The sequence below is a fragment of the Hetaerina americana genome, unplaced genomic scaffold (assembly GCF_022747635.1).
Source record: "Hetaerina americana unplaced genomic scaffold, ioHetAmer1.1.p SCAF_4, whole genome shotgun sequence".
NCBI lineage: Eukaryota > Metazoa > Arthropoda > Insecta > Odonata > Calopterygidae > Hetaerina > Hetaerina americana.
Window position 1 is genome coordinate 26,192,539 of NW_027286985.1, and position 27,473 is coordinate 26,220,011.

General features: G+C 44.5%; 1 protein-coding gene across 1 annotated transcript in view; it reads right to left on the minus strand.

Moving 5' to 3' along the window:
• Positions 1-579: 579 nt before the first annotated feature.
• The window catches only part of LOC139692123 (uncharacterized), a 125,078-nt gene continuing 98,184 nt past the window's right edge, over positions 580-27,473 (minus strand). The window contains exon 3 of the mRNA XM_071590158.1: positions 580-1,081. Coding sequence (XP_071446259.1) covers positions 698-1,081 — 384 coding nt within the window. The 3' untranslated portion in view covers positions 580-697. The remainder of the gene's footprint in view (positions 1,082-27,473) is intronic.

Sequence of the window (27,473 nt, forward strand, 5' to 3'; positions counted from 1 at the left end):
AAACTTTTTCACTTGCTCAATACGATAGCGACCGACGTCAGAATTGGTCAGACTTGAGCAACGGATGGAGAGATTGAGTTTTTTAGTTGAGGGATGCAAATAATGCTTCATAGCCCTCACCAGTCATTCCCGCAGACGTGGCTGGTCAATCCCAGGAAATATTCTGTACACAATAGTTCTATCGACATCGCTGAAACATCCACTTCTCTTGAGCTTAGCTTATCACGTGTCTTCATTGAAAAATCGTCTGAATGTCTTTCAATGCATTGATAAAAAATTGAAATTAAAATAGAGTTTTTGCACATCGTGTGTGTCTATATGTGTGTGTGTATAAAATATATGTATATATGTATGTGTGTATATATATATATATATACATACATACATATATATATATATATATATACACATACGTATATATATATATATATATATATATATATATATATATATATATATATATATATATATATATATATATATATATACATACATACACACACGCACACATAAATATGTACACGCAAAACAAACGTACATACATTCACAGTGTATGCATTCGTATTTTCGATGCAGCCCTCGGGCAGTTCAACACTTTATATTAGGTCTGCCATTGACCCGGCTTAGACGAACTCCATCCGCGTCACCATCCGCACACGCGCCCGTATTCCCCATCGCGTCGCTCGACCTCGTTCCCTCACTGTACCTCCCCGGCGCTCGACCCGGGAGGCGATCTGCCACCGGCTGTGGCCACGGAGGATGCCGGGGAGTGCGCGGTGGGTGCCGGAGATGCCACAGGTGAGGGAGCGGACGGCGCGGGTGCGGCGGCCGGGGGCGTTGGGGCTGGCGAAGGGGTCGTGGCTGGAGTCGGGGGCTTAGGTGCGGCGGGCAAGGCCTGCATCGGCTGTGGGGTGCCGTGGCAATGGACGCAGTGGAGACAGACGGCACAATGACCCAGGCGGCGCGCCAGGGCTGCCCTCAGCTTGAGTGCGGGTCCCAGCTTCATGGCCAGGGCGCTGGTAAGGTGTTCTTCTGTGAGCAGCGGAAGCGCCGAACCATCTATCCTCTGATCTCGGAACACCTGAGGAGGTGGAAGGGTCAGATAAGTATAGCGTAAGAAATGCTTCACACATACATTTACACATTCTTCATTTAAATAAACTGATATTCCAACTCGAAAAAATCGCCAAATGGCGAACATACATTCACATGGATAGACATAAGGAAAAGGTATAGAAACACGCAAAGTAGACTATTTATATATATATATATATATATATATATATATATATATATATATATATATATATATATCATATACGAGGGCGGTTCAATAAGTACCCGTGTTAAAAATGAAGAAACCATTTTTTTATTTTTCAACATAGTCCCTTTTTAGAAAGATACACTTCTCCCAACGTTCCGGCCATTTTTTTAACCCCTCCAAAAAATAGGATTTGTCGAATTCTCCAAAATACGCCTCTGTCTCGGCGAGAACTTCCTCGTTTGAGCTAAATTTTTTCCCGCGAGCCATTTCCTCATGTCAGGGGATAAGAAAAAGTCGCTGGGAGTCAGATCAGGTGAATACGGGGGTTGCGGCAGCAATTCATAACGTTGTTCATGCAGTTTGGCGGCGACAACTCCGGATGAATGTGCTGGTGCGTTATCGTGGTGAAACAGCAATCGCGGACCCATCGGGCCGACAATTTTTTCATCGCCAACATATCATGTAAATTATTAATTGCCGTTCCGGTCGACACACCGACGGCCTCTGCTACTTCGCGCACTTTCGTTCGTCGATCAGCGAGAATCATGGCTTATACGTTTTGAATGATTTCCTCGGTAACCACGTCAGCCGGGCGTCCTGGTCGCTCCTCATCGAAAACCGATGTTCACCCACGTTTAAATTCGTTGAACCAATATCTAACTGTGGTCATAATTGGCGAAGTGTCCCCACAAACAGCATCCAACTTTGCTTTTATCTCCTCGCATTTCTTCACATCCAAAAACAAAAAGCGAATTACCGAACGATACTGCTCTTTTTCCATCTTAGCGAAAATCGCGAAACACGTCTTACTCGAATGGCTGCCAAATCCAAACTAACTTTAAAATCAGTCTGAAATTTGTTTCTACGAGGGTCATCCGGAAAGTAGTACCCGTTCGTGAAATAAAGACGCAAAAGTAAATATTAACAAACATAAAAAATTTTATTTGAAAGAGGATACTTTAAACTACTTCTCAACATAATCTCCAAGCAAATTAAGGCATTTGTCATAACGTGTGACAAGTTTCTGTATTCCTGCTGCATAGTCCTTCGCCGCCAGCTCATTGAGATACGCGAGGGACCCATCTTGCACAAATTTTTGCATAATGCAGATGGTGTTTAACAATTTCATGAACAATTGTTCGAGAAACATTGGGAAAATGCTCACAGATGTCATCAATTGTGACGCGCCGATCGTTCCTCACGAATTCGTCAACTGAGCTCACCAGTTGGTCTGTAATGACAGACGGTCTCTCCGAACGCTCATCCTCGTGTGTGTTCCCCCTCCCCATGTTGAAGTTGCGACACCACCGCCGAACAGACGACTCGTCCATTACATTGTCTCCATACACCTCCTTTAATTGGCGATGAATATCACATGGGCGAACGTTTCTTGCATTGAGGAATTTAATCACTGCCCTCACTTCACAACTGGCGGCGTTCTCAATTTTTTTAAACATTGTAAACAATCACAGAAACAACACAGGCAATGCTAGCGTCACGCAACTTGGCTCAGAGAAGGCAGACAAGCCACTGAAGCTATCTGACCTCGTCCAGCGGCTACTCGCGTCGTCAGCACTTCATGCGGCACGAACGGGTACTACTTTCCGGATGACCCTCGTACGTCGTTTGATAGATGGCAGCACACGATGATAACATAAACTTCCCTCAGGAACGCCCTTTGTCGTCAAACAAGGGTACTTATTGAACCGCCCTCGCCTGTGTGTGTGTGTGTATGTGTAAAATAAATATGTATATATATATATATATATATACATATTTATATATATATATAAATATATATATATATATATATATATATATATATATATATATATATATATATATATATATATATATATATATATATATATATATATATATATATTATATATGTATAGCCTAGGGTGAGAATAAGGGTTAAAATTATTGTTGCAAATGATACTACAAGTATTTTCAAACATTTTCCGAAATAAAATATAAATAGTTCATCCACATAATATCTGTGATGAAAGCATAAATTTGACAATCTAAATATATGATAAGGAAAGAGTTTTATTATGACCTTAGGTACACATACTATACACAGTTTCACAACAGAACAATGTATGATATGCATCAAACCTTTGAAAGCCTTACTCAAAAGAGATTGTGTACCTTTCCTATTCATTAAATTTGAAATGGAAAATATTCAATGAATGACCAAAACAGGTATTTGTATGAGTGGAAGCACTGAAAAAAAGGAAAGAACGAAAGTGACTGATATTACGTTGCCAAAGCCAGGGCCTTTCGGTGACATATTAACCAGATAAAAAAGCAAAAAAATCCATATTTATTCAATAGATCGTAGAAATAACGATCGCCTATCGATATATTTACATCTGTAATTTTCTTTTCATACCCGTTTTCTGCTTGTACAAGTTTCGTAATTCCTGAATGCAAAATACTAGCTGCGGGGAGGGGGGGAGCAAACTAATCCATTTAGCAAATACCAAAGAGGTTTGAACGCCATAAGGCTTCCACTTTAACAATCTTTACCAATACGGATCTGCTCATTTACTGAAAGCTGAAAATGATGAAATACCTTGACACCTTATTGAATGCACATCTACACTATAGAATAACGGATAATTTGTTCCCCGTCTAGGTTCCAGAAATACTAAATTTCACGTCATATTGCATTTACTTTCCCACTTTATGGCCTCTCAAAGATCTTCATATTTCCCAACCTATTTTTTGGCCTTACTGAGATCGGTAGGGTGGAAAGACGGAGATTACGGCGCCAGTTGTGAGAAAGAAGCGACATTTGGCAAAATTGCATGTTTGCCAGGAGAGAGGGGTAAAAGGGAGACGGAGAGAGAGTGGGTGGAAGACTCCAGTGAAAGATAAAACCTCCGATACACACAATAAAGATTCAAAAATATTTTCGGGCGTAGTACCCCGGGAGGAGTCACGTGACGCATTCGGACAAAGACGCATTTCGGAGCGACTGGCCCCGCCCTAATAATAATAATAATAATAATAAAATAATGCGTAAAAAATACGCTTTCCAGTTCAACTCCATCGGTAACCCGATCTCAAATAAAAGACATTTCGGCTTAACCGGATCCTTGGAGGGGAATTTGGGAAAATTACTCCCTGCTTCGAAGCGGGGAGGGGCGTTGAGAACTTCGGGAGAACCCAGCCCGCCGCATAAGAGAGCGATTCGTTCGTTTGAAGCACTCTAGGTGAAAATAGAAACGAACTACTAGATTTTGAAAAAAAACATCCACTCGATATAAAAACTACGCGCATCAATGATTTTTCGAGGGTCTCAAAAGGAATGTAGCGGCAAAAATCATTTTTCTCTACTAGCAAGAAAAGAAATCGCTTAAAGGATAGTATACCTAACGGCGTTTTCATTCAATGCTCCCGTTTCATCCTCTGTAGAAAATTCCTTTCGCTCTATTTCGTATTCTCTCTGGGGGAAAAAAATGGAGGGAAGAGGGAGAGAGAGAAAGAGATAGGGAAGAGAAAATAGCGACCTCTTGCCGGCTAACACTGATAAGGCGGGGAAGATGGAGAGGAAAGAAGAAGAAATATCGGAATTCCGAGGGACCATCTTCTCCTCTTACGGCCGCGTCTTATTCTTTCCGGAGATCCTTCTCCTCCAAAAGGAGCGGGAGAGAGAGACAACCCCTCCCAACCCCTCGCCATTCCATCCACGGCGTACACTCCCACACACACCTTCCCAACGCGAGAAACGGAGGCAGGAGAAGGAACGATAGCGGAGGGGAAAATGGGAGAGAGGAGTGGAACACAAAAACAAGCGAAACTCTAACATCTCTCGTCTCATCTCTTCCCAATCCGACCGATCGGCGCGAGTGGGTGGGTGGGCAGGGGAGGGGCAGTTCGTCCGAGGGCGGGAGAAGGAGAGAGGCTTTAAAAGAGTCGACCAATCGCGAGCCGATGGGATAGGAATGCAGTCTCAGGCCACCTAGGACATCTGTCGAAGGGGTTGCAAATACGTGAGAGACTCCGTATTGAAAGGCAAGCCGTGAGGGAGGGGGAGAGATAAAAGGCTGGAAGGGGTGTGGGATGGCACGCAATAAGACGGCCGTGTAGGAAGAAAAGGGAGGGAGGAAGCAAGAAAATAAAGAATAAGACGCGGAAAATAGATGAGAAAGAATGACCCGAAGATGAAGAGAGCGGTGTGAGGGAGACTGCACAAGGGGGGGGGGTGGATGGAGTGTGTGTCAAGTGGGAACGGGGAGGGGGGAAAAGAGCAGACAAAGAGTGGGAAGGGGGGAGGGGGAGGGAAGAGAGGCTGGACATACCTGCGTATGCGATTGCGTGCGCTCGAAGGAAGGGGGACAAGAAATAGTTGAGGTCGGACTGGGTTATAAATACTCGGGCATTGCGAGTTGTGAATCGCTTCAAGAAAAAGGCGGATAAAACGTGGGAATAGATACGAGATCGTGATTGAGTGAGGGAGTGAGGCAGTAATCGTTTTTAAAAGGATTCTTCTCCTCATACCCTTACTCAGACTTTTGGAACGAGAATGCTACCGGATGAACGAGTAACGATGTCGTTTAAAATCTGACTTCAATTTTTTTTATCCTTTCATGATGAAGGTATTAGCGTAAACGTTAAGGCAAGACGACAATGACTGGATGGAAAATATGATCTTTGGGATACTTCGTCCGTTCCTCAGATACCCCGGAGTTTTACTATAGCCTAATTTTTCGTGCACTTTAGAAACTCCGATTAATTATTACCATACCGTCGTTTTCCTAGGAAAAATTAAGTGTACAAATATTTAGACTGCCTTCCATTCCGGTTTTCATCTCTGAGACGAGAGAATTAATAGAACAAAGTTAATGAGCGATAGGACACACATTAACCTTTCATCTTGTAATCCCAGAATTGTAAATCCAGAGAACGAGTAATATTGATCTCATTAGTTTTGAACGACAAACGTGGACACTACTTTAGTTTTAAATATATTAATATGATGACATCAATTACTCGTAGAAAATTACCACAATTAAAACTTATTTCCCTTAAGCTTATTTATTCCAAGAAGGATCAGGTTTAGTTCGATTTAGTTTCCTAACAGTTATACTACACGGTGTTGCATCGAGCACACCCACGAAAGGTTGTACCTCTCAAACAGCGAGACAAACTTAGAATTATTAAATGCTATTCCGTTTAAAAAAACGCGAATGTTAAAATTATTTTTATGATTCAGAATTAAAATGGTGCATGATTTGAGTCACCACAAAATAAAAAAAATAATACGCCCGAACACCGTAAAGTTAATGTAGTAACTTCACGAAACAGCATATTATTCTCATTTTCGGAGAGTTTGACTGAAAATTCATCGATCGATATGACCAATAAGAAAAGGAAAAACTTGACCACATAGCACCTGGGTATTGACAAAATACCTAGACTATTAAAGCATCTTCCATTTATTTTACCGGTTCTATCGATTCATTGATATTTCGATGATGTCACTAATTCACAATAGTATTTTCATCACCTGAAATATTCCGAGCCTTAACCGCCACAGGATTATAAGTTACCTATCAATACCTTGACTAAACTGTTCAAGTTCCCTGGGGAGGAATATTAGCATCAAATTAATGAATGGGTTCATCGAAGGCTTGGGTTAATTAAACCAATCGATTTCTGTCACTAAACTAGTGATTAGCAAATTTAATTTTCATGGGGGAATTGGGCTTAGAAGTCGGTGTATTCATATTACATCATTGATAGCACCATTTAAAAAATAATATTTACTTTTAGCAATTAATGCTTAGATAAACTAGAACCCCCAGAAGAGTTGGAGGAAGGACGGTGGAAAAGAGGCGGAACACAGTGTAAAAATAAAGGGAGCGTTTTAGATCATCAAAGCAGAAGATAAAAAAGTTCAGGTACGGCGGTGGAGGTATAGGATGAAAGGGAAGAATGCTTTCGATAGAGGGGTGTAGGAACACTGGCTGAAGAGATAAGGACCGGAAGATAAGGCGAAGATGGACAAAAGCACGAGGGGAGAGGAGTCAAAATGGAGGAGGGAGGATGAGAGGCGGATGAAGGTGGAGACGACGGGGAGGAAAGGGCGAGAGGGGCGAGGGAGGGAGGTAGAGGGGCGAGGGAGGGGGAAGCGGGCGCAAGGAACAAGGGGCGAGGCGGGGGAAGGAGGCTTAAAAACCCAACTGCCCGGTGATTGAGATCGTGCTCCAGTTATTACCTCCTCTCTTGCTTCGGAACCCCGATTTCGCCCCCAGGCTACCCCTTGTGTGGGCAGACGAGGGGGATCGTGGTGCGGGATGAGGAGGGGCGGGTGGGGAAGAAATGAGAGTGGCGGGGGTGTGTGAGTATGTGGGGAGGGGGGTGGCAAGAGCAGAGGGGGAGGTGGTCCAGCCCTCAAAGCTTCGACCAAAGAAGGGTTGGGGAGGAGGAGGAGGGTGAGAAGGAGTTTCATTTTATTTTTCCTCCCCTTCGGAGGCGCGGGGAAGGGGGGTGGAGAGGGTTGGGCATCCGGGCGGTAGGTAACAAAGGGGGTTCGTGGGAGGAGGAATGTGGGAGTAGTGTCGGCCAATGGGATGACTCTGTCCCTCTTCCCCGACCCCTCCCCTCCCGAGTCCACCCTATTCTACACCCCCTCTCCCGGTCTGTCCCCACACCGCCCTCACCCCTTCCCTCGTCCGAGAGTCAGACCCGTCTCCTTGCTCAAGACCGCTCGCTCTCCGCGAAGAAGAAATTGAATGCGAATAACAAAAAAGGACCAGTTCAGTTGGTTGGGATGGCCTCTCCGATGCAGTCTGCACCTTAATTACAGGCGACCATTTATTCTTCCTCCCCACCCATCCCCCTTCCATATTCCCAGCCCCTCCCGGGATTCTCGGCCGGAAGACTCGCCCTCCGAACGCCCACCCTCCCTTCCCCTCTCCCGCCCGGTTCATGAGATGCGATGCCACCGGGCGACTCCTGGCGCGCTGACCGGACGCGCGTCGCTCTCCTCGACGTCCTCGCGCACGGAGTAGCAAGCATCATCGCCCGTCACGTCGGCGTTGACGGCTGAGGGACTGACTGTTCATAAAACCTCACGACACGATTTTTGTCCATTTCTACCCGTCTCCTCTTTGTGACGGATTCGCTCCCCCTCTCTTCCCTCCATCCGAAGTCACCATACTCTTAAAAACCGTCAGTACCCCTCACGAACAATTCTGCCAGAATGTATGAATATTCGCGTTTGTAGGGAAACCTCATCGAGTGAGACATGATCAAAATTCTTTTATAGGGAAGATTATGGTGATTGATGTGAGTGATTTCCGTTTTCAGGTCAGTGTAGGGCAGGTTCGCTGAGGACGCACATCTGCGCGGAATGAAAAGGAAGTTATTCAGGCGGCTTGGAACACTCCCTACGAGACAAAACGGAATGTCCTGTCGGGTTTTTTCCATCTAAAACAGATCCGGTATTTCATTATCCTTACGCAGTGGACGCTCGTTTTTTCTGCTTTAACATATTAGGAGTTTTCAGCCATAGTTAGCTTGTACTTTGTTCGCATGGTTTTTCTATTAATGGAGATGGGCATCTACTTCATGAATTTGACAGGGATGATTTTTCTTTGCCTCAGACAATAGAAATGTTCTGCGACTACCAGTCTTTCATGTAAATCTACAACTTTTCGAGTACTGCGCATGACTGGTGTGGATCCATTTCTTGTCGTACATCTTTCAGGTGGTTAGCAAGGTCTCATGTACATTTAAACGTAAAACTTCTATGCCTTTATGAAAGACTTCTAACGTGGAATATCATGAGCTCGGAAGGAATTATCACATTCCCTCGAATGAGACCGAGGAACTTATAAATTTGTCGTCAGGCATCGGTGTCTCCCCATGAAGTTAAAGTAATTTACAGAGAGAATGTACGCCACACCTTTCATATCTTTTATTGTGTCCCGAAGGAGAAGAATAAAGATGGAAACGCGATCAATATCCAAAGTTCAACGGAAAATGACCACAGAAATTTCCATCATTATTTTCAGGCTAACCTAATAAAAAAATCGGCAGTTTTAATATTGCGAATCCTGTTGTATTTACTTTAGTTCATTAATTTGGTTATTTACTTTTAATTCATATTTATATTTTCTTCACAATCATCAAGAATTCGTGATATTATACTCAAGTCTCGCGTGATTGTCAACTCATTTCATTTTAAATAGTTTTCAATTTAAATTTAATATTTTAATACCAAGGTCCAGATAACTAGGACAATTTCCCGTGTTTTCACTCGAAAATATTACATGCAAGGTAAATCGACCTCAAACATAATAATTATCACTCCACTCTCGCACACGAACATCACAATTTTAATGGCAGTCATCACGCACTTTCTCAATTTAACTACAAGCCGGCCGCAATGGTGTAATGAAAAATTACCTGCATTTATGCTTGCCACCGGACGAAATCTTAGGGGTTGATGTCGTTGGGAAATCGATATCCATTCGCCGGAAAAGTCCCATTCGCTGCCTTTTACCATTTCGCATCATAAATAATATCATACGTAACATGACTAACATTAATTAAAACACTATCAACATAAAGGATAGCGTGACGGGACTGCATCCCATCATGATTCTCCGCCACTCCTTGCCTATTCTTATATCCCACACTCCTTTCCACCTCCAGACCCTCTCTCCTCGTCTTCCTTTTCCCCTTTGTTCTTCAGGGAATAGGAAGAATCTTATCTCGAGCCCATTCTCCATCGAATGGATCTGTTTCTGGGGCAGAATGCTCTCGCGATGTAGTAGAACGGGCTAAAAGGGAGAGCCATTAATATAGAGAGGGCGGATGGTTTTCCTTTGCTAAGGTTGAAGGTTTTTTTTTGTATTCCCCTTGCTTTGATTTTCGAAGGACCACCTCAGCTAGTATCTACGCCCATGATAGCGGTACTCTCCTGAATAGCCAGTCCCCTCACACGGCATTTTAAGTGATTGCATGTTTCCTAAATAGCGCTGCGCTTGTGAAGCGCAAGGCTGTTTAGGAAACATGCAATCACTAAATGATCGATCATCACATCAAATCGATCATCAAGCCCTTCGATCGATACGATATGCTGCTCCCAGCACATGAAAACTGTGTCACGACTCTCTTTTGCGCTGAGTGATGTCATTGTTGATCGCTGTCGCTTTGTCGCCGATGAGAGGAGAGAAGTTGCCTCGTGTGAATGCGAGGAGTGATCAAAGTTACCGCCACAGTTGAAATTTTCTACTTTCATTGCTCAATCTATGGCGATAGTGTCCCCTGTTTGTCCCACCTTTGTTAAATAGACTGAGCGGGTGAGTCTCCTCCATTGAACAATCTAATCGTGAGGGGATTTCGTAATAGCCGTTCCTCTAGCAAATGCGCCGCTCCCTGAATATGCGGACGAGCGGGGTCTATCGCCCGTCGCACCAACATGCGCGATGGTATCATCCCCGTGTGAATGTTAACTCCATGTTTTCTTTTGACTCCTCAAGTTCTCACTCTCTCTCTCTCTCTTTCAGTGCGTCAGGTTATGAGCAAGCTGTACAAGGTAGCGTGAATGCCGGAGAGAGTCCTCTTTTCCTTTCATCAAATCTCGCCATCCATATTTTGTGCGAGTGCACTCTCGTGAAAATCCCTCCTTCATTTCCAAGCGCACTTAATCACATTAAAATATAAGGTTGTGTTTCCGTATCAGCGCAAAGCTCGAGTCGGCTTGCGCTGCAACGAAATTGATGTCACTCAACCTTTTACGGTAAATTTTTGAGGAGAAAAGCACACGCGAATCTTTTGCGTTTGAGAAATTCTCCCCATTTCTCCTCATAAAATCCCCGCCATCCATCCATTAACATAAATATTAAAACCCTAAGAGCAGGTGGACTGATCATATCTTATCCGAGACTGTGCAGAAAATTCACGCCGTGCATTTGGATAAATGGCGGGAATTCGCATGGTCTTCGCCTAGAAATGCAAATGAAGAGACCATTAATTTATGAGATCGTCCGAAAATGATTACTGGACCAACTCGACATCTTAAAAAAAAAGCTTGGGATTCAGACCTCGCCGAGACCAAGTCTCTTTAGCGTTAACACCTGTAAACAACTCCAAAAACGCGGGTACATCCCCCTAAGATAAGTTATTCGACCCTCGGTGGAGCGCTTCTTGCAATCCACTCGGTTTGCGCCTGGCATGAGTGAGAGCGTAGCTGCTGGAGAGGGGCGGGCGCAAATTCTGGCGCTCCGCCAAGGCTTCTTACTCGAATTGATTTGAGGGACGCTCCGCATTCGAAAGAATCATGACGGTGATGAACGCTGGGCCAAGTGACCTAGAGGGGCCCCGATATACTCAGGAGAGGCCGCTTGCTGTTTTATCCAATTCAATCGCCGATCTCCAAATTTGGCGAATAGAGAACCGGTAACAATGGGGAGAGTTTTTATCATGCGTATTTATTGCTCTGCCTCCCGAAACAATGGTGGGAGTTAATTCCCTTGCCGTCAAAAAGTCCTTTCCGGAACAATTATTGTATGCAGTGGCGACTGATGTAATACTTTCGCAGGATAAAATTAGAAAATTATTTGCACTGTATCTAGTTAATATTTAAACACATGCTCGAAGTCGCTCCAAACCGCTTCCATACCGCAGTCATGAAGCCAGGGCACTGAATTTGTTCGAAAGGCAGGAGTGATTGAGGTTTGATACTTTTTCATTTTCATTTAAAATCATAAAACAAATAGATATATTATATTTGTGATAAAAATATTAAAATTTTAAGAATTAAAATTAGTCGTGCATTTAAAAATAGTTTTATTCAATTTTTTGAGTTGTTCTGAGACTTAAAACTAGAATATTTTCTCGGTTGAAACTTTCGGGAATTCAATTCGCCTACGGCGGTATTTTTTTGTAATGATCAACTTTTCCCGAATAAAAGTTTACCTGATTTTTCGTAGAAAAAGCATTGACTTGAAAAAAATAAAACTAAGAGTGGTTTCCAAAATATCTCAAATAATGTTGTAAAAACCTTCATCATCAGTTCCTCAGCATGTTCGGGGAACTGCTTCACATTTTTTCCCAACATTTCGTACGCGGACTCGGATAAATTTTGCCGCCCATTTTGCATCAAGTTTCATCGAAGATACTTTTGCCATTTTATTTGTGTTCATTTCTTAAAAGATGGGGGAATGTATTGACCCGTTCGCCTCAAGTGTGGCGATCACCGAAAACCTGTTGGGTGTCGAAGGCGCGAGGGAGGGAGGGGAGACCTACCCATTGCCGTCTCTCCACGACGATCCGGGGGAATTAACAATCGTTCTTTATTGCGAAACAAGGATCATTCTCCTCGGGCAGAACTCCGGAACGGAACGAGGGAGAGACCTTTCTTTGAAAAAAAAATAATACCCGCGCACCCTTTCCCGGATTCTCCACTCGTCTAGAAGTGAAAAAGGAAAAAAATATACATATAATACCTCGAGGTTTTCCCGGGCCAAGTAACCAAATCGAGAGGTCGTGTGTACGTGAGTGTGGCCGGGGAGGGCGTGATTTGGCCGCGGTCGGAGGGCGTGATGCACGGCCGAGGCCAAAGTCGAGAAGTCACGGAAAATGAGTAGGGAGCCGTGGAGAGGGCGACGTGAGGAAATGAACATTCGGACGCGACGGATTCGGGAAAGCAGACCTCCGTCCGCAATGAGGCGGGTTGGAGGGGAAAGGGAAGGGATTCTTCTCAAGTAGGTAGGTGATCCCATCCACCGGACGAAGGGGATGAATTTTCCTTCCCTTGACTTATGTCTCACCTTTTTCAGTACCACGTGCTCTCTCATTTGGGCGAGGACGAACATTTGAGAGGGCAAATCTGGCGGAGAAAGCGCAGTTAACATACTTGACCCTGGTCAAGATATCATCCCCAAATTATGACAAAAAGAACCTCCCAAGTTTTGAACGATGAGAAATTCAGTGGCGGTGGGGTACCACCCTCCCCTGACAAGCCATTGTTCGTTTCCCGCGTAAGCACCTAGAGATCGATAGGTGAACTCCCCCCCCCCCCCAGGCGAGGATGTTTATGGTTTTTCCTAGTCGTTATTTCATATTTATAGTCTCATGTAAAATATTTACACTTAGCCTCTTTCGGAATTGTATTGAATAAAAAAAGTTCTTTAAAAAAACCATACCTAGAGCGCAAATTAGGTCTTCTGATATTTCACAGCTGCCGTGCCATTAAAGATATTTCTTTTTTTTTCAAATTTACGAACACAGCTGCACCCACTAGAATGCATCACAACCATACACGAGGCAAAACTCGAACCTTAGACCTTTTGGTTAACTGAAGATGACGCCATTCACCGGAAAAAACAGCCCGGTGCCGCCTTGCTCGTTAGGTTTATGAATGCTAGCATTCTAAACTGTAAAATAACTACCAATTATACGTACAAACTCAGCCACAGTATACATGAAGATAACTCAATTAGAAGCTACATCATTTCTTTAAATTTTAATGTTATGATACTATCCATTCCGGTTGGAGTTCGGGTAAACTCAGAAGGGGTTCATCACGCGGTAGAGCTCAGAAACGTCATCCCTGATGATTTCTTTTCAATGGGCTCATTTCATCTAGCCAGGGGAGGCGATGGGCCACAGAGCCTTGATTCACACAGTGATGGGAGATTGAAAATTAATTATATTAGCGCTTTGCCTGTTTAAAAGGTGCGGCGTAATGAAAAGGAAGAACTGAAGGCAAATTGGCTAAATGCGTACAGAGAGTTGTGTAGCAAGGGTACTTGGAGGAGGGGTGAAAATGAGTCAGCGAGGTCATGCGTTGGAAATGCCGCGGACGTGACGTCTGTAGGAGAACCTATCTGCCCTATGAGAATTAATCCCCACCACCCTCCTCCAACATTCTTCTCCTTTACCTCACTCACATCCCTCTCCATCCGTCATCTACGCCTCACGTGTCAAGTATATTGTGGGAGGCGAACCATTCCAGAGGCCATGTTGATCATGTACGAAAAGGACGTCATTGTAGCTAGATAAACATACCCGTAGTTGCGGTGGAGAGAGGAAATATAAGGAGAAAATCGGAATCTGCATTGGCCGAATCTCAATGAAAGACTTGGAAATCGACTTCATTGTAACGTTGCCTCCTAGGGATGTCCGGACTTCAACAGACAAAGAGTCAACACATTACCCACCTTATCGGTAGTAGTGGCAATAGTTTTAGGGCAGGCAATCGACTGCTAAGATCATTTGCGCCATTAGGAATGCATGGGGAAGGAGGAAGGGTGTAGAAACCCGGCGTCAGCATTAGCCTACTCTTAACGAAGGGGGGTCTAAGGGGTCCGTAGTTTAACGTCCCAATCGACGTACTCACTCGAAGAGCTCTCCACAAAGCAGCCCAAGTAGGGATCAGAATACCACTGAAAAAATTTCTGCCGTTTTCAGAATTCGAACCCGGACCATTTCATTGGAAAGCCAGAACGTCAACCACCGCACCATTCCGATACCCCCCATTTATCGGGATACCATTGAAAAACCTGGGAAGCTAGTATTAAAGCCCCAGAAGTGAGAGAAGGAATAAGCAGGCTGATGACCACAGCATCAGTCTGATACCATATTTTCCACTTTTCCTGGTGCTCTCTCACAAATTCCGTTTCCTCTCTAAAAAATGGAGGTATGGACTCAAGCACTGGAATGATCGGGTTGGAGTCACCAGTTTTTATTTAGTTATACGTAACTTCTATTTCTCAACACAAAGGAATACGCTTCAATGGAATTTATGTTCTCTGCTCTACTGATGGCGAGAGTGAAATTTGCTTATATCATTTTTGAAAATTTTCATTTAGTATTTTCAGCTGACTTGTGCCATTTTCTTTAACATTTAGTTGATCATTTTAATGCTAACTTATTTCATTATTTTCTCAACCTATTCCCAGCTAAGGGAATACGTAATAAATAGCAACCATCGTTATGTTAAAAATAAATAGTAATCATATTCAGATTCAAAGAAGGCATTTATTCAATTGCCTAGGAATTCATTTTCGTGCAAAAACTACTATAAATAGTTAATATAAATAATACTCCCTTAAGGAAGAGTTTATTACTCGTACACTCTGACGGTAAACGATTTTCACGCATGTGTATACATTTAAGACAACTTGGTGTAGACTGTCTGAAGTTCCAGTGCGCTTAAAGCTTGAGCATCTACCCAGTTTATTATTCTCTTCCGTTGGATATTTTGAAACGCAGCTATTGTTTCGCGGAACGGTCGAGAGTACGTTTGCCCAGCCACCATTTCGCAAATGTTGTCTGCAGGCATCAGCACGGAGGCGCATACGCTGAACACTCCTTGCTGTCTTCCTCGACATCCGTGCACCGACCCCCACTTCCAACGTCCCATTCCCCCTAGCATATTATAACCTCAACCCTGCCCTCCCCTGCCGCTCTTCAAATCCCTTCTGCCATATTGCGTGCGCCGGAGACCTTGGCTTTCCGCGTCCCACCATCCACCCGATAAGCCATCCCGCCTGACGCCTCCGGAGTGCAATCCCGCCACATGCCGGGGCTCTGGACATTGCAGGAGAATGCAATTTCAAGCTCCCCTCAACAGTCAACGGCAGCATCGTCGTCACCGTGAGCCAGATTAACATCGGGGAATAAGCTTCGTTTCTTGCCTCGCATGTCAAACTAAAAAGTCGTTTCGGAGTACACGGACTCGGCTGCTTCCTACGTGAAGCACACAAACCAGTGGTATGAAATTTTTTGTCGAACTACACTTTAGAACTCAAGAATAGGGAACCATATATAAATAAATTAAAATTTAGAGTTTACTACTACATCTGATTCAACAAGATATTTGAAATGACGACTGTGAAATGCCCACCTTCCCATGTCAGTTTGACAGTTGTTAGCTTAAGACCGGCGCTTCTTCCACGTATCTATCCTCAGGCACGGTAAATTTGCGAAATACTTATGTTATATGCATACAAAACATTTACAAATTATTTCAACGTTTCTAAATATTTAGGTTTTCTCTTTTCTTGCACCTGCCTTGAGAAAATACATACGTTAAGGTATCGGCAGAGTAAAATAAAACGGCAGAAGTACATTAAAATTGAAAATAAGAAACTTGCCAATTACTTTAGGGACAATTTTTTCTGGTGTCCCATACAATTTTCCAAATTTCCAACAAATCATATACTTATTGCTAGTTTAGCCTGCATTTAATTTTTATTGAACAAAGCACTAAACAAATATTATTAATGGTAAAGATAAAACACGGAAATGTACGGAGCGAAATGAATTCTTTCGCTCGTTGAAATCACCACAGCCGAAACTAACTGAATCTACGTTATTATGGGCGGTCGGAAATTAATATCCTGGCAAAAAAACCCACGGGATGATTTTGTTTCATGTAAGTGAAGGGTGCTAATACTTTCAAGGTGCACGCATAGGACACGCAAATGTTCGATCATTTGAATTTCAGTCGAGGACGGCTGCACCACTTGCTATGGAATTAGTAACACGATATTACCAATGTGACGCCGAGATTAAAATGCTGGTGCGTCTCCGACGTCATCCCTCTTGTGAAACAGGTCGACAGGGGAAAAAGCCCCACATTTCACGCGCGGTGTCTTACGAAGTGTTGAATGTCGCCATTGAAGACGCCATTTGGATTGCACGCGTAATCTGGGCACTGGCCTCTGAGTGAAAGGAACAAGGACGACAACGCCGAAGCTATAGAGAACACACTAAAACCAGAAGGACGCACGGTGGAAAGAAACTGATTTCGGATACCACTTCAAGTTATTTAGTATCGCAGACTTATCAGCCGTGGAAATATTTCTTCTTATTACAATATGGCATCATGGAATATAATGAGGTGGGGGATCCCTTTCTTCTGAAAAGAGTGATGTTCTACGATGCCTTTTTGTAATTTTTAATGGCAATTTTAAATCACATACGTTAAATGGCCTTAGACGGTGGCAGTCATCGGGGTTGAGCTATGGAGGTGAGATCATTCACATTTACAGCGACAAGCGATCAAACAGAGTAACACAGGAAGAAGGAAAGGAAAACGGACGAAATTTAACACTAATGGTTCAGTTTATGACACACAATGTATCAATGATACACAACGCAGAGCCTATTGCAGTCCATTCACAGAGAATTATGTATTCTCTTCATAACACTGAAGTTGGGACTACAATCTACGACAAAAACCTAAGAGTCCTGGATGTCGGAACCCGGCTCCTTTGGGTCGAGAGGCCTGAACATAAATCGGCTCTCAGAAATATTTCTTGTTACTTGGTTCTGACTGCTCCGGGCATCACAGCACCATCATTCCCCTCCATTACAGGGCATCAGCTTGGAAAAAAACCTTATGCATGAAGTGGGACTTGAAACCGCGACCTTTCAGTTGAGCTAGTGAGTACGATAACCCAAGAGGATGACCCAGGTGGCAGGGTGCGCCTCTTAAGAATCCCGAATTAATGAACGTCGTAACATCGTCGACGACAGCAACCGTTTCCTCCGGTCGCCAACGCGACTCAAGTTTCGTCCCCATTACCGTGGCGGGTCGCAGCCTTTTTGACGGTGATTCGAGTGCGTCAAGTGCTCGCTCGAAGAGTCCCCGGCCGCATAAATCTTCGTGCCCTTCTTAAAGGGAGACGAGAGAGAGGGAGAGAGAGGAGATGGTAGTGCGGGGGTTGGGGTGAAATGTAGGATGGGGAGGAGGGGTCAAAGGGGCCACGCCGAGGGCCGAAAAAGGAAGAAATGTTGGGAGGGAATGCGATGGGGGGGGGGGGGAGGGAGAGCAGGGCGGAGAGCGGAAAGGAGGAAAGTGGGCACCCAGAAAGACCCGAACATAGGGGAGCAATCGCCAAAAAATGTAATTTCGGGTTCCAGGCACGGCATCAACTCCCTCCCTGGGAAGGGAGGAGGGGGGTTGAGGTTGAGAGGAGAGGTCGGAGAGAGAGAGAGAGAATATAGTGTGGGGAGAGTGAGGCCATGGCGGAGAGAGTGAGGTGGCGGGCGCTTGGAAGGGGGAGGGAGCAGTAATGTTGTGTGTGTGTGGGGGGGGGGAGGAGAACTGGCCGAGGGGAGGATGCAGTCTGGTGCCGCGAGGTGGACGAGGTGCTCCGTTTGAGCCGGTGAATATAAAAAAGAAAGGGTAGGGTGGACGGGACGGTCGGGAGGGAGGTGGGAGAAGACGGCGATGGCAAGAAGTGGAAGAAATAATAATAGAAAAAAAAGGACTCTCGTATGGCCGTAAGGGCAGGAGCTCGACTCGGGTCGTTATTACAGGTGGAGGAGATTGAAGGGGGAGGGGGAAGTGAGTTAGGACTATGGAAGGGGGGGGTTAAGGGGCTGAGGACTCGTGTTCCGGAGTTGGGAAGGTAGGAGGTTGGCGGGGAAGGGTGGAGTTTAAGATGAGGGCGAGGAATCGGGAAGAGGGTGGGAGGAAAGTGGAGAGAGACGCCGCGGAGGGCATGACGCCACAGGTTTAAAGAGCAGGGCGGCGCATTCTGACGGAAAAAGAATATCTGAAGGTAGGATGGAGAGAGATAGCGACTCGTGTGTGTGTGAGGTTAGGGGGCGAGGGGGAGGAGGAAGGGGTGGCCGTCGAGCAGCCCAGGGGAAGGGCATTTCGATTTCGTGATTGATGCCTCGGCGATCGGGCGCGCCTCGCCTCGGGGATCGGGGGGGAGAAAAAAAGGAGGCCCACTATCCCTCCCGGCGCAAGCCCGCGTAATGATTTACTCTCCCAATTAAGGCTAATTAAAGCAGTGGATCGCTCGGTGGCCCGGATTCGTGGAACTCCGTCACGAACACACAAACACAGCAGGTATAAGTGTTGAAAATTCGGAGACATGGAAATATATTAAGGACTTCTCTTTTTATACACTCCATGATGACGATTCATTACAATCGAGGTCCGATATCCATTTTTTGTCTCCATTCCACACTAACAGCGATCCCTATTCCACCGTCGCATTAAGAAAACGAGTGAATGATACACCAAGTCCTGTGTCCATTAACTAAGACCTAAAATATAATCTTTTGTGGTCATTACAGACGCCAAGCCCTTAAAATCGACGTGTGTCATCTTTCTATTCTTTCATACAGCCGCCCTTTATGGGTTTGATAAATATTTCAAAATTAATACACTCCTTCCCATCAATATTTCTGGTTCAAACTGAATACCTTTTCAACCGGTGCTCCCGAACCAGTGGCATTTCTGTGCCCTTTGTTTGTTATCATCTTGCGTAGGGTGCGCTCACGTATTCGTGTTGAATAGTGAGTTAAATACGCCAGATTCCTTGGAGACGCATGTCGAAAGAAATAATGTTAAGAATTTTGCATTGCATTTTCACAGGCATTAATTACGCTGTTGATTTATCTTTACTGAATGTGAAATACGACTTACTTTCTAAACAAATTACACGATATTGAATTTTCAATCGCTCTCATTTGCATGTAATCTAACTCACAGAAGGTGAATTAAGACTTCACAATCCATTCTGATAGCCAAACAGGCACTTAAAACGAGCTAACATTTCATCATTACTCCTTGTAATTCCACGAAGCCTAAGGAGAAAATGTTTTGATTTTAAGGTAAGAACTAGCCTTGATTTTTCGATGGAAGCTCACAGCACTAATCAGTACCTTGGAGAACCAATATGGGACAGGTCATTCGGCCTCGAATCGCTTCAAATGTTCGAGAAACACTGGAATTTTTCTTTCTCCCGCTAACTCTCTCTCTCTCCGGCAACAATTCACGCCACCATTACAATAGCATAAAGAAGCCTTTTCCCGTAAGAAACTTAACTAATGACCGTTCCAGCACAACCCAAAACAACGGACATGCCCGAGCATCCGTTTTTTCCTCCCATGTTTAAAGAAGAGATTTTTCTAAAAATCGAGGTGCCCCACAGGATTTCTCGGAAGGTTTTTTTTGTTCACCTCCGACCCGCCCGTCTGACCACTCAGGCCTCCTCCCAAGCGTGGATTACATCCGAACGCGAGTGGGTTCTCTCTCTCGAGGTGAGGACTTAGGGTGACCTCATCTTCATACGGCAAGGCTTTCGCACCGGTGATTCCCAATTCAAACGGGCTGATGAAAGGCGGAGGTTTCCTGGGAGCATGGCGTTTTCATCGCTAGCCAATTATACACATTTATCGGTCCGGGCGGTCCGATAGGCCTACGTAAGCCATAAATTCCAGGACGTTAGCACCACTTTGCGACGGCATTGACTTGGCACGAAACGGGAAGCTACCAGTTTTTTTTTACCCTACGCATTCCTCATGGTCTCCCAGTAGTTTTGAAGAAGGAAACAGCAGGTTTTAAATATATACAGACTATCATGAGACATGTCACAAACTCATTTATCGCCTGTACATGCTATTGTGGGGATCGATTCTTGACTTACTAACCTGTAGCTGAGTTTAAACGAACATACCTAACTTTTCTGGAAAGTTTTATAAAGTAATTGTGAAGAAAACACTACAATACGTAAAAATATTGTGTCATATCAAATACAAGAGGTGTGGTGGGCTAATGACCTTAGAGCCTGAGTTAGATTCAGATTGACGCCAACCTTCTGCTTCCCTGAAGCTGTTACTTCGCGTGTACCAGATCTAGATGGGAAACAACATGCGGCTAAGTGAAAAGAACTGTCTCCCCAACCCTGATGCGTAAATTTCACACGCCGTCGGGCTTACAATTAGGTGAGATATATCCTCACCTATTAAATCAACCTTGTGGCTGATTACTGTAGTAGATAAATAAAACGTAGCAAGATGGCGATAAAATGTTTAAATAAAATTATTTCCCTTTCTTAAGAGAAATACTTAAAAAATCAGATTAATGTTAGATCGCAATGCAGAACAGGGATTAAATGTTAGGTGACCTTTAGTAATTTCATCTTTTGATTATAAATTTTCATTAAAAAAGAAGACAACCGTAGTATAAGAGCTGAGATCATAAGTATTTTTCAAAATGCGCACAAAACATATGGCTTGAGGAAAAGGTTACAATACGAGTTGTATCAACCTTAACAAAATTCAAAACAGAAAACAGATGGTCGAGGGAATGAAAACTGCAAAAAAATCAGAGTTTATCTTTAAATCGGGTCAAATTCATGGCCGCGCATCGCGTCGACTCTCCAGAGTATTCACATTCGATGACGGCAGATGGAGACACCAATCCATCGCGGGAAGGTCTCCGGCAGTTTTGTCGGACTCTCCACCAAGCGTGCGTGAGCCACACATAGCGGCGGCGAGAGAAGGGGGCGGAGGGGGGGAGGAGAGGAGGGAGGGGCCGAGAAACAGCACGGGGGTCAAGGGAATACAAGGGACGCAATCCCCGAGGGGATGTGCGACGGGTAGGGAAAGAAGGATGGGGGAGGGCGGAGTGAGGTTATATAGGAGGGAGGGTGGGAAGGAGGAGGAAAGGGTTGCTTGGATGGTAGGAGTTGGTGGGTTCAGGAGACGCTGGTCATAGTAGGAAAAAAGTGGCCGGTTCTCGGACTGGGCGAGTTGTTTGGTCGAAGATGGGGCGGGGAGGGGAGGTGGAGGCAGGGCAGGAAGAAGGTAAGGGGGTGGTGGTGGGAGGGGGGAGAACGGGAGGGAGGGCGGAGGGCTAGAGGGCAGAGCAGAGAGGTTGCATGCCTGGGCGTGGCAGGCCACGAGTGAGACGCTTGAGGGGAGGTTGGATGAAAGAGTGTGGGGGAGCGAGGGGAGATGGGGCGCAGGGGAAGAGGTTAAGGTTGCCGAGGATTCTCTGGGGGAGGAGTGGGAGGGGAAAGGGGTCGGGAAGAACATACGGAAGGTATGTGAGAGCACTGGAGTGGGGAGAGGAGGAGTAGGAGGAATGAGAAGCAGGTGGTTCGCGGGAGTACTCATAATGAATCCCTCCGATGGCTCCATCTGTGATTCGTGCTGATGGTTATTCTAATAATGAGGTCTCGATAATGAATGACGAGGATCATTCCAACCTCAAAAACATCGCTATGTCCTCGCAGCCACAATGAGCGATCTTCGTGAGGAGACCGATTTTCGCGGCTACGGGCCGATTCGGTGTGAATTCTAGAGGGTTAAAGCGAGTTCAATCATTTGGTTGAATGACGAGAGCGTTTGGTCTGCCAAGTCCCTTATTTCTCGCCAGTATGTCGGAAATTACGATGCTTCGGCAGACGCGACTGACTCGCTGAAGACCCGAACGTTCTAAATATACCCGCAGACCCTATCCAAGTTTTCGAAGAAATTAAGTTTTGTTCCTAACGTATAACTTGGTCTGAAAATTTTTCACCAGGAGAGAATTTTTATGCGTGTCCTTCCCACTAATAAAGTTTATTCTTGTGAAAACTATAGATTACAGCATCATGAAGTAGGACAGCGAGAAGAGACGGGAAATGATAAAGAAAACCATGCCTTAAAGAAGCTAAATGGCGATGAACTATACGTTAGGGCCAAGCACTTGTCAATTAGCTTAAAACCAGAGAACTAGGCACTATTTTCTGAAATCATAACAACATTGAGAAACCTAGCACAAAATATATGTAATTTCTAAATTATGCCGATCGAAATGATTTCAGGAGATTAATAGGTCGGCGAAAACATTCAAAGTTGGTCTATGCAATGAAAATATTCTTTAAGACAATGAATCGCTTTCCAAGGATTTTTAGCTTAGACTATCATGTTTCTGTAAAAGCTATGTTTTATTATTCGAGGAACGCCAGGTTTCAATTAAAAATGCTCGCTTCGGAAAACGCCTTCATTTTTACGGTCATTGGATAATCATTTAAATAGCTTCGAACTAGATGCTGTGTTAACAAGAGTAATATGTCAACAAGCCAAGAATCCGCTCGATGTGGAAACTGCTTTAACTTATGTATTTTAAACAACCTTTGCAAATAATTCCATTTATCTTTCTCGCCAGATATATGCATGACAACGACGTAATTATTCCTCAATGTTGACATTAGTCAAGGCTTTTAACTGCACGCACTTAACCAACATTAGTAATTGGTTCACAATCTGAAGCTGTAGGGGTGCAAAGAAAAAAAAAAAAAAATGATAAAATGCACATATACGGCCTTTGAAAATGATGTGGGTTACTTTGCATAATAATTAAAGTTAATTCTAATTTTCCAAGCCGAAACACACATTTGCACAAAGATTTACAAGAATTGTCAATAGCAAATAAAAATTTGGGCAACGAATAGGATTAAAATATCATTATGAATGTGAAAAAATAATTGTAATTACGGCAATATTGTACTATTCAGGCTTTAAAACTTGATAACCCGCATTATCGAACACAATTTTTGGCGCATGAAGTTGGACATTATAACTAACAAATGTTGAATTTATAGAACATTCTGAATTTTACAAAATACTCTTCCGACATTGGATTGTTTATTCAGATCATCAAAATTATTCTCCAAGCGTAGTTAATTCGATGCAATTCGACGTAGAATGTCCGTATTGATAATCTAAATTCGGGAAGACTCGCGGATCACTCTGCCTTTTTGTCTGGAGGATAGGAAGGCGACGGGTGTGGGCGAAGAAAACAAATTGAAAGCTTATCGTGGTCATCACATATTCATAAAACCTGCGGTGAGTGGGGGGGTGGGGGAGGGGAGGGAGAGGTTGCTGCGATGTGGGAGAGGGAAAGAGAGTAAGGACCGGCTGGCCGTTCGGGGAAATCCGGGAGATCGACAAAGGCGTGATGAGGGCGCAATCCACCAAAAACTTCAACCTATTTTCGGGAATGCCCGGACCAAGTTCGGATGGCCGTAAAAATCTATAATTTATAACTCAATCTGAATACATAAGCGGCGGCGGCGGAAGGGAAGGAGGTTATTCCGTTCCACCCCCCCTTCCTTCTACCTCCGTCTCCTCCCCCCCCCTTTCCTTCAGTATGGCGGTATTACACGCTCCCTAATAACCGCCACTCCCCCAACTCGGGCCGAAGAAAATCACCGACTCTCTCACTTGCACAGCCTCCGTACGGACGGACCCCTTGGATAGAGTGCCCTCACTGCAGAGCCTCAGGGTGGCACTCACGGCTTCGCGGAAGGGGTTGCGAGATGGAAATCTAAGATAGAGGGCGAAGAAGACAAGATGAGCGAGTCGAGGACGAGAAGCTATAAAGATAGTGGAACGGAGACTGGATGCCGCTTTCCTGATACTCTCGGACCTGGGTAACATTTCAGAGTCGATCGATCATTTTATGGGAAGAAGGTACGGCACGGAGGAGGAAGGTTCCGGAAAGGGGACGATGCGTAGTCGGTAAAAATCGCCTCCTGGGAAATCCGCGAGGGGGAATCGCCATAAATGACCAAATAGATCTCGGATGAAGGAGCAATTGATGTATTACGCGGAATCCTTACAAAATCACTTGTAATCTTTCGTAAGAACTGACCAGCGTCTGAATGTTAACATACCACATTCAACATTTTTAGCGAATTGGTGAAACTGATTACTCTGCCGGTTGCGATCACTCGTAAAACATTTGAGAGTTTAGTTATTTTGCAGTTCAGATATTCAAGCTCGTTTAAGTGTAATCCGAAACTACAAGTGTTTCTCGTAGGACCGATACCAGAGTTACACCCCAAGGAACCGGATTGATTCAGGAGAAAGAAAAACATTTTTTGTAATTATTTATGGGACTTTATTTTGAATGTCCTGAAGAGCATAGTCATATCGTACCGTAAATACTTTACTCATGTGCATTCAGAACAAACGCTCCGTCCTTATCCTAAAGGAATTAATGACGCATACATTACGAAAGATATTAGTTTTCATTGTAGGAAAATGAAATGAAATCTTACGTTGAGGAGTTAGTCTCTTTCATTTATTCAAAGCGGTCATTACTTCTTGGAAGTTTTTTAGATAATATCTTCCAGATTGACTGTTAAGATGTAATTGGCACGGTCACATTTTTGTTCCTTTAGATAGATTTTGTCTTACATGAAGAACAAATATTCCATAGCCAACATCCTATTGAATTTCTCATTACTTCGAGTCAAGGATCAAACATTTTATTAATGATCTTTGGACAAAGACCGACACCGAGGATGGCACCCGATGGATTATCATAATTGATTGGAAGGGGAACCATCATCATTCCAGAGGACTCTTTCCCTCGAGACGAGCATTGGCTTTCCTTCTTTGGAGATTTTTAGGAAAACGGGCGGTGGGAAGAATGAAGAGAAAGAGGTTAAGGGATACGAAGATGAGAGAGAGATTTGACGGTTTGCGGGGGAACGTAGAAGGGGTTGAAGCGGTGAGAGGAGAGGAAAGAGATGGGAGAACAGTTGGCCGAGGATTATATCACGTAGAAGGGAAAGGGATTTGGTACCATGGGGATGAGGGCGAGAGAGACAGAGTGTGGTGGTTGGCGGGAGGGGGGCTGAGATAGGCGGGAGGGCAGAGGTTGGCCGGGGTTAGAGGCGGCGTCGTCGAGCGGGAGTCAGGACCAGCGGGAGAGGGTAGGAAGGGGTGCGACAGAAGGTAGACGATGACAATCTGCCCATCCCACACAACCCCCTCACCCCCAGTGTCCCCTTCTTTTGTTCCTCCCCACCCGCCCTCCCCCGTCATTCCTCCCCCATTCCTTCTCCTCCTCAGCCAACTCACGGAATAACATCTTATGGCGGGGAAACTCGAGTGGTTCCGCCGAAAACGCTTTTGAGAAAGTTGACCCCACCCCCTCCCTAAACTCCCCTTCTTTCTCTCGTTCTCCTTTTATAGAGCCTCTTTTCCCTTCCTTACGAAACAAGAGGGTAAAGGGAATGAGATGGCGAGGCTGCGAGGAGGGAAGATTTTGGAAAGGGAGGAAAGGAGACGAGAGAGGGAGCGTGTGGGGGGGGGAGGAGGGAGGACAAAGCGCTAAGATGGCGGCGACGTGCCACTGATGGGACGAATAAATGAAAAAAAAAGATTGTAAAGGGAAGAGGAAGGAAGTTTTCCGCTTCCGCGGAAAATGGAGGCAAAATGAAGAATCGCATATGAAATTTAAATTCGATGTCCAATATCATGTGCTCAGGGAGTGAAAAGAGTTAACGTTAAGACTAACGCAATCAGAATTTTAATCTGCAGGAAGGGATAGAGCCGTTTTTAACCACCGGCGATGTGCCGCTATTACAGTACCAGGAAATGACCGAATGACAGGAGCTTAGTCATACCATCATCAAGCGTCAGCTCACAAAAAGAACAAAATAATTCAAATCATCAGAGTAGATGAATCATGTACGTTTGCTTTCGTAACGTGAAGGCTATCCTTGATGCACGGCGAGAATTAATACTGCAAACCAGTTAAGAAAGAATAAGTTTTCAAGCATTTTTTTTAATAATGAAGAAAGTAGTAGCTACAAGAGGGATATAATATTACGACAAATTTCGAACAAATTCACGAACATTTCACCCCGATCCGATGCACGAAAAAAATAAGTTTCATAAACCTAATTAATAAGTTAGTTAATAAGGATAATTTGAGATTCATATCTTAGCAACAAATATTCGTTAACGCTGGATCGAATTTGATTTTCCAAACATGACTTGTTTCGACGGGCCATGTTGAAAAATTAAAATTCAAGCATGCATTTGTCCATAAATTTCAGGCGGAAATTTCTTATGGGAGCTCCTTTACGCTGGCGTCTTAGCTCGTAGGGAGAGGTTTCTTGAATAATTCTAGACGTGACGAGTTTGGAATGCCTTTCGCTCTACGTTTCTCACCTCACCTTATCTTTAAACCTTTCCCCAGACTTCCTTTGCCTTCTTTTCCTTCCGATTGTGAAAATGGCTTTCGGGTCGAGCTATGAATTCAATTACAACTTTCATTTGGTTCTTTTTTCCACCCTCTCACTCTCCTTACAGTCTTTTTTCCCCTCCCAAGGACTCCGCGAGATGAGCCGAGTGCACAAGAATGCTGCCGCCTAGGTGACGGAGCGAAATCGGAGGACTGCCTTAAGGAATTAATTCAACTTCTCCCCGGGTCCCATGTTGATACGGGCGGAGTGCAAAGCAGTGTCGCTTTTTGGGAACGACCTTGAGACGCTAATTTGAAGCCTCCCTCTCCACCTCCCCCGCCGTCCCACCCGCCCTCGCGGTCGCATCTGCCCAGATTCGGATTCCTAATTAGTAAGCGGTCCGCGGAGTTCCCTCTCCCACACTGGGTTGTCCCATCCCTTTGTCTGGTCTGAGG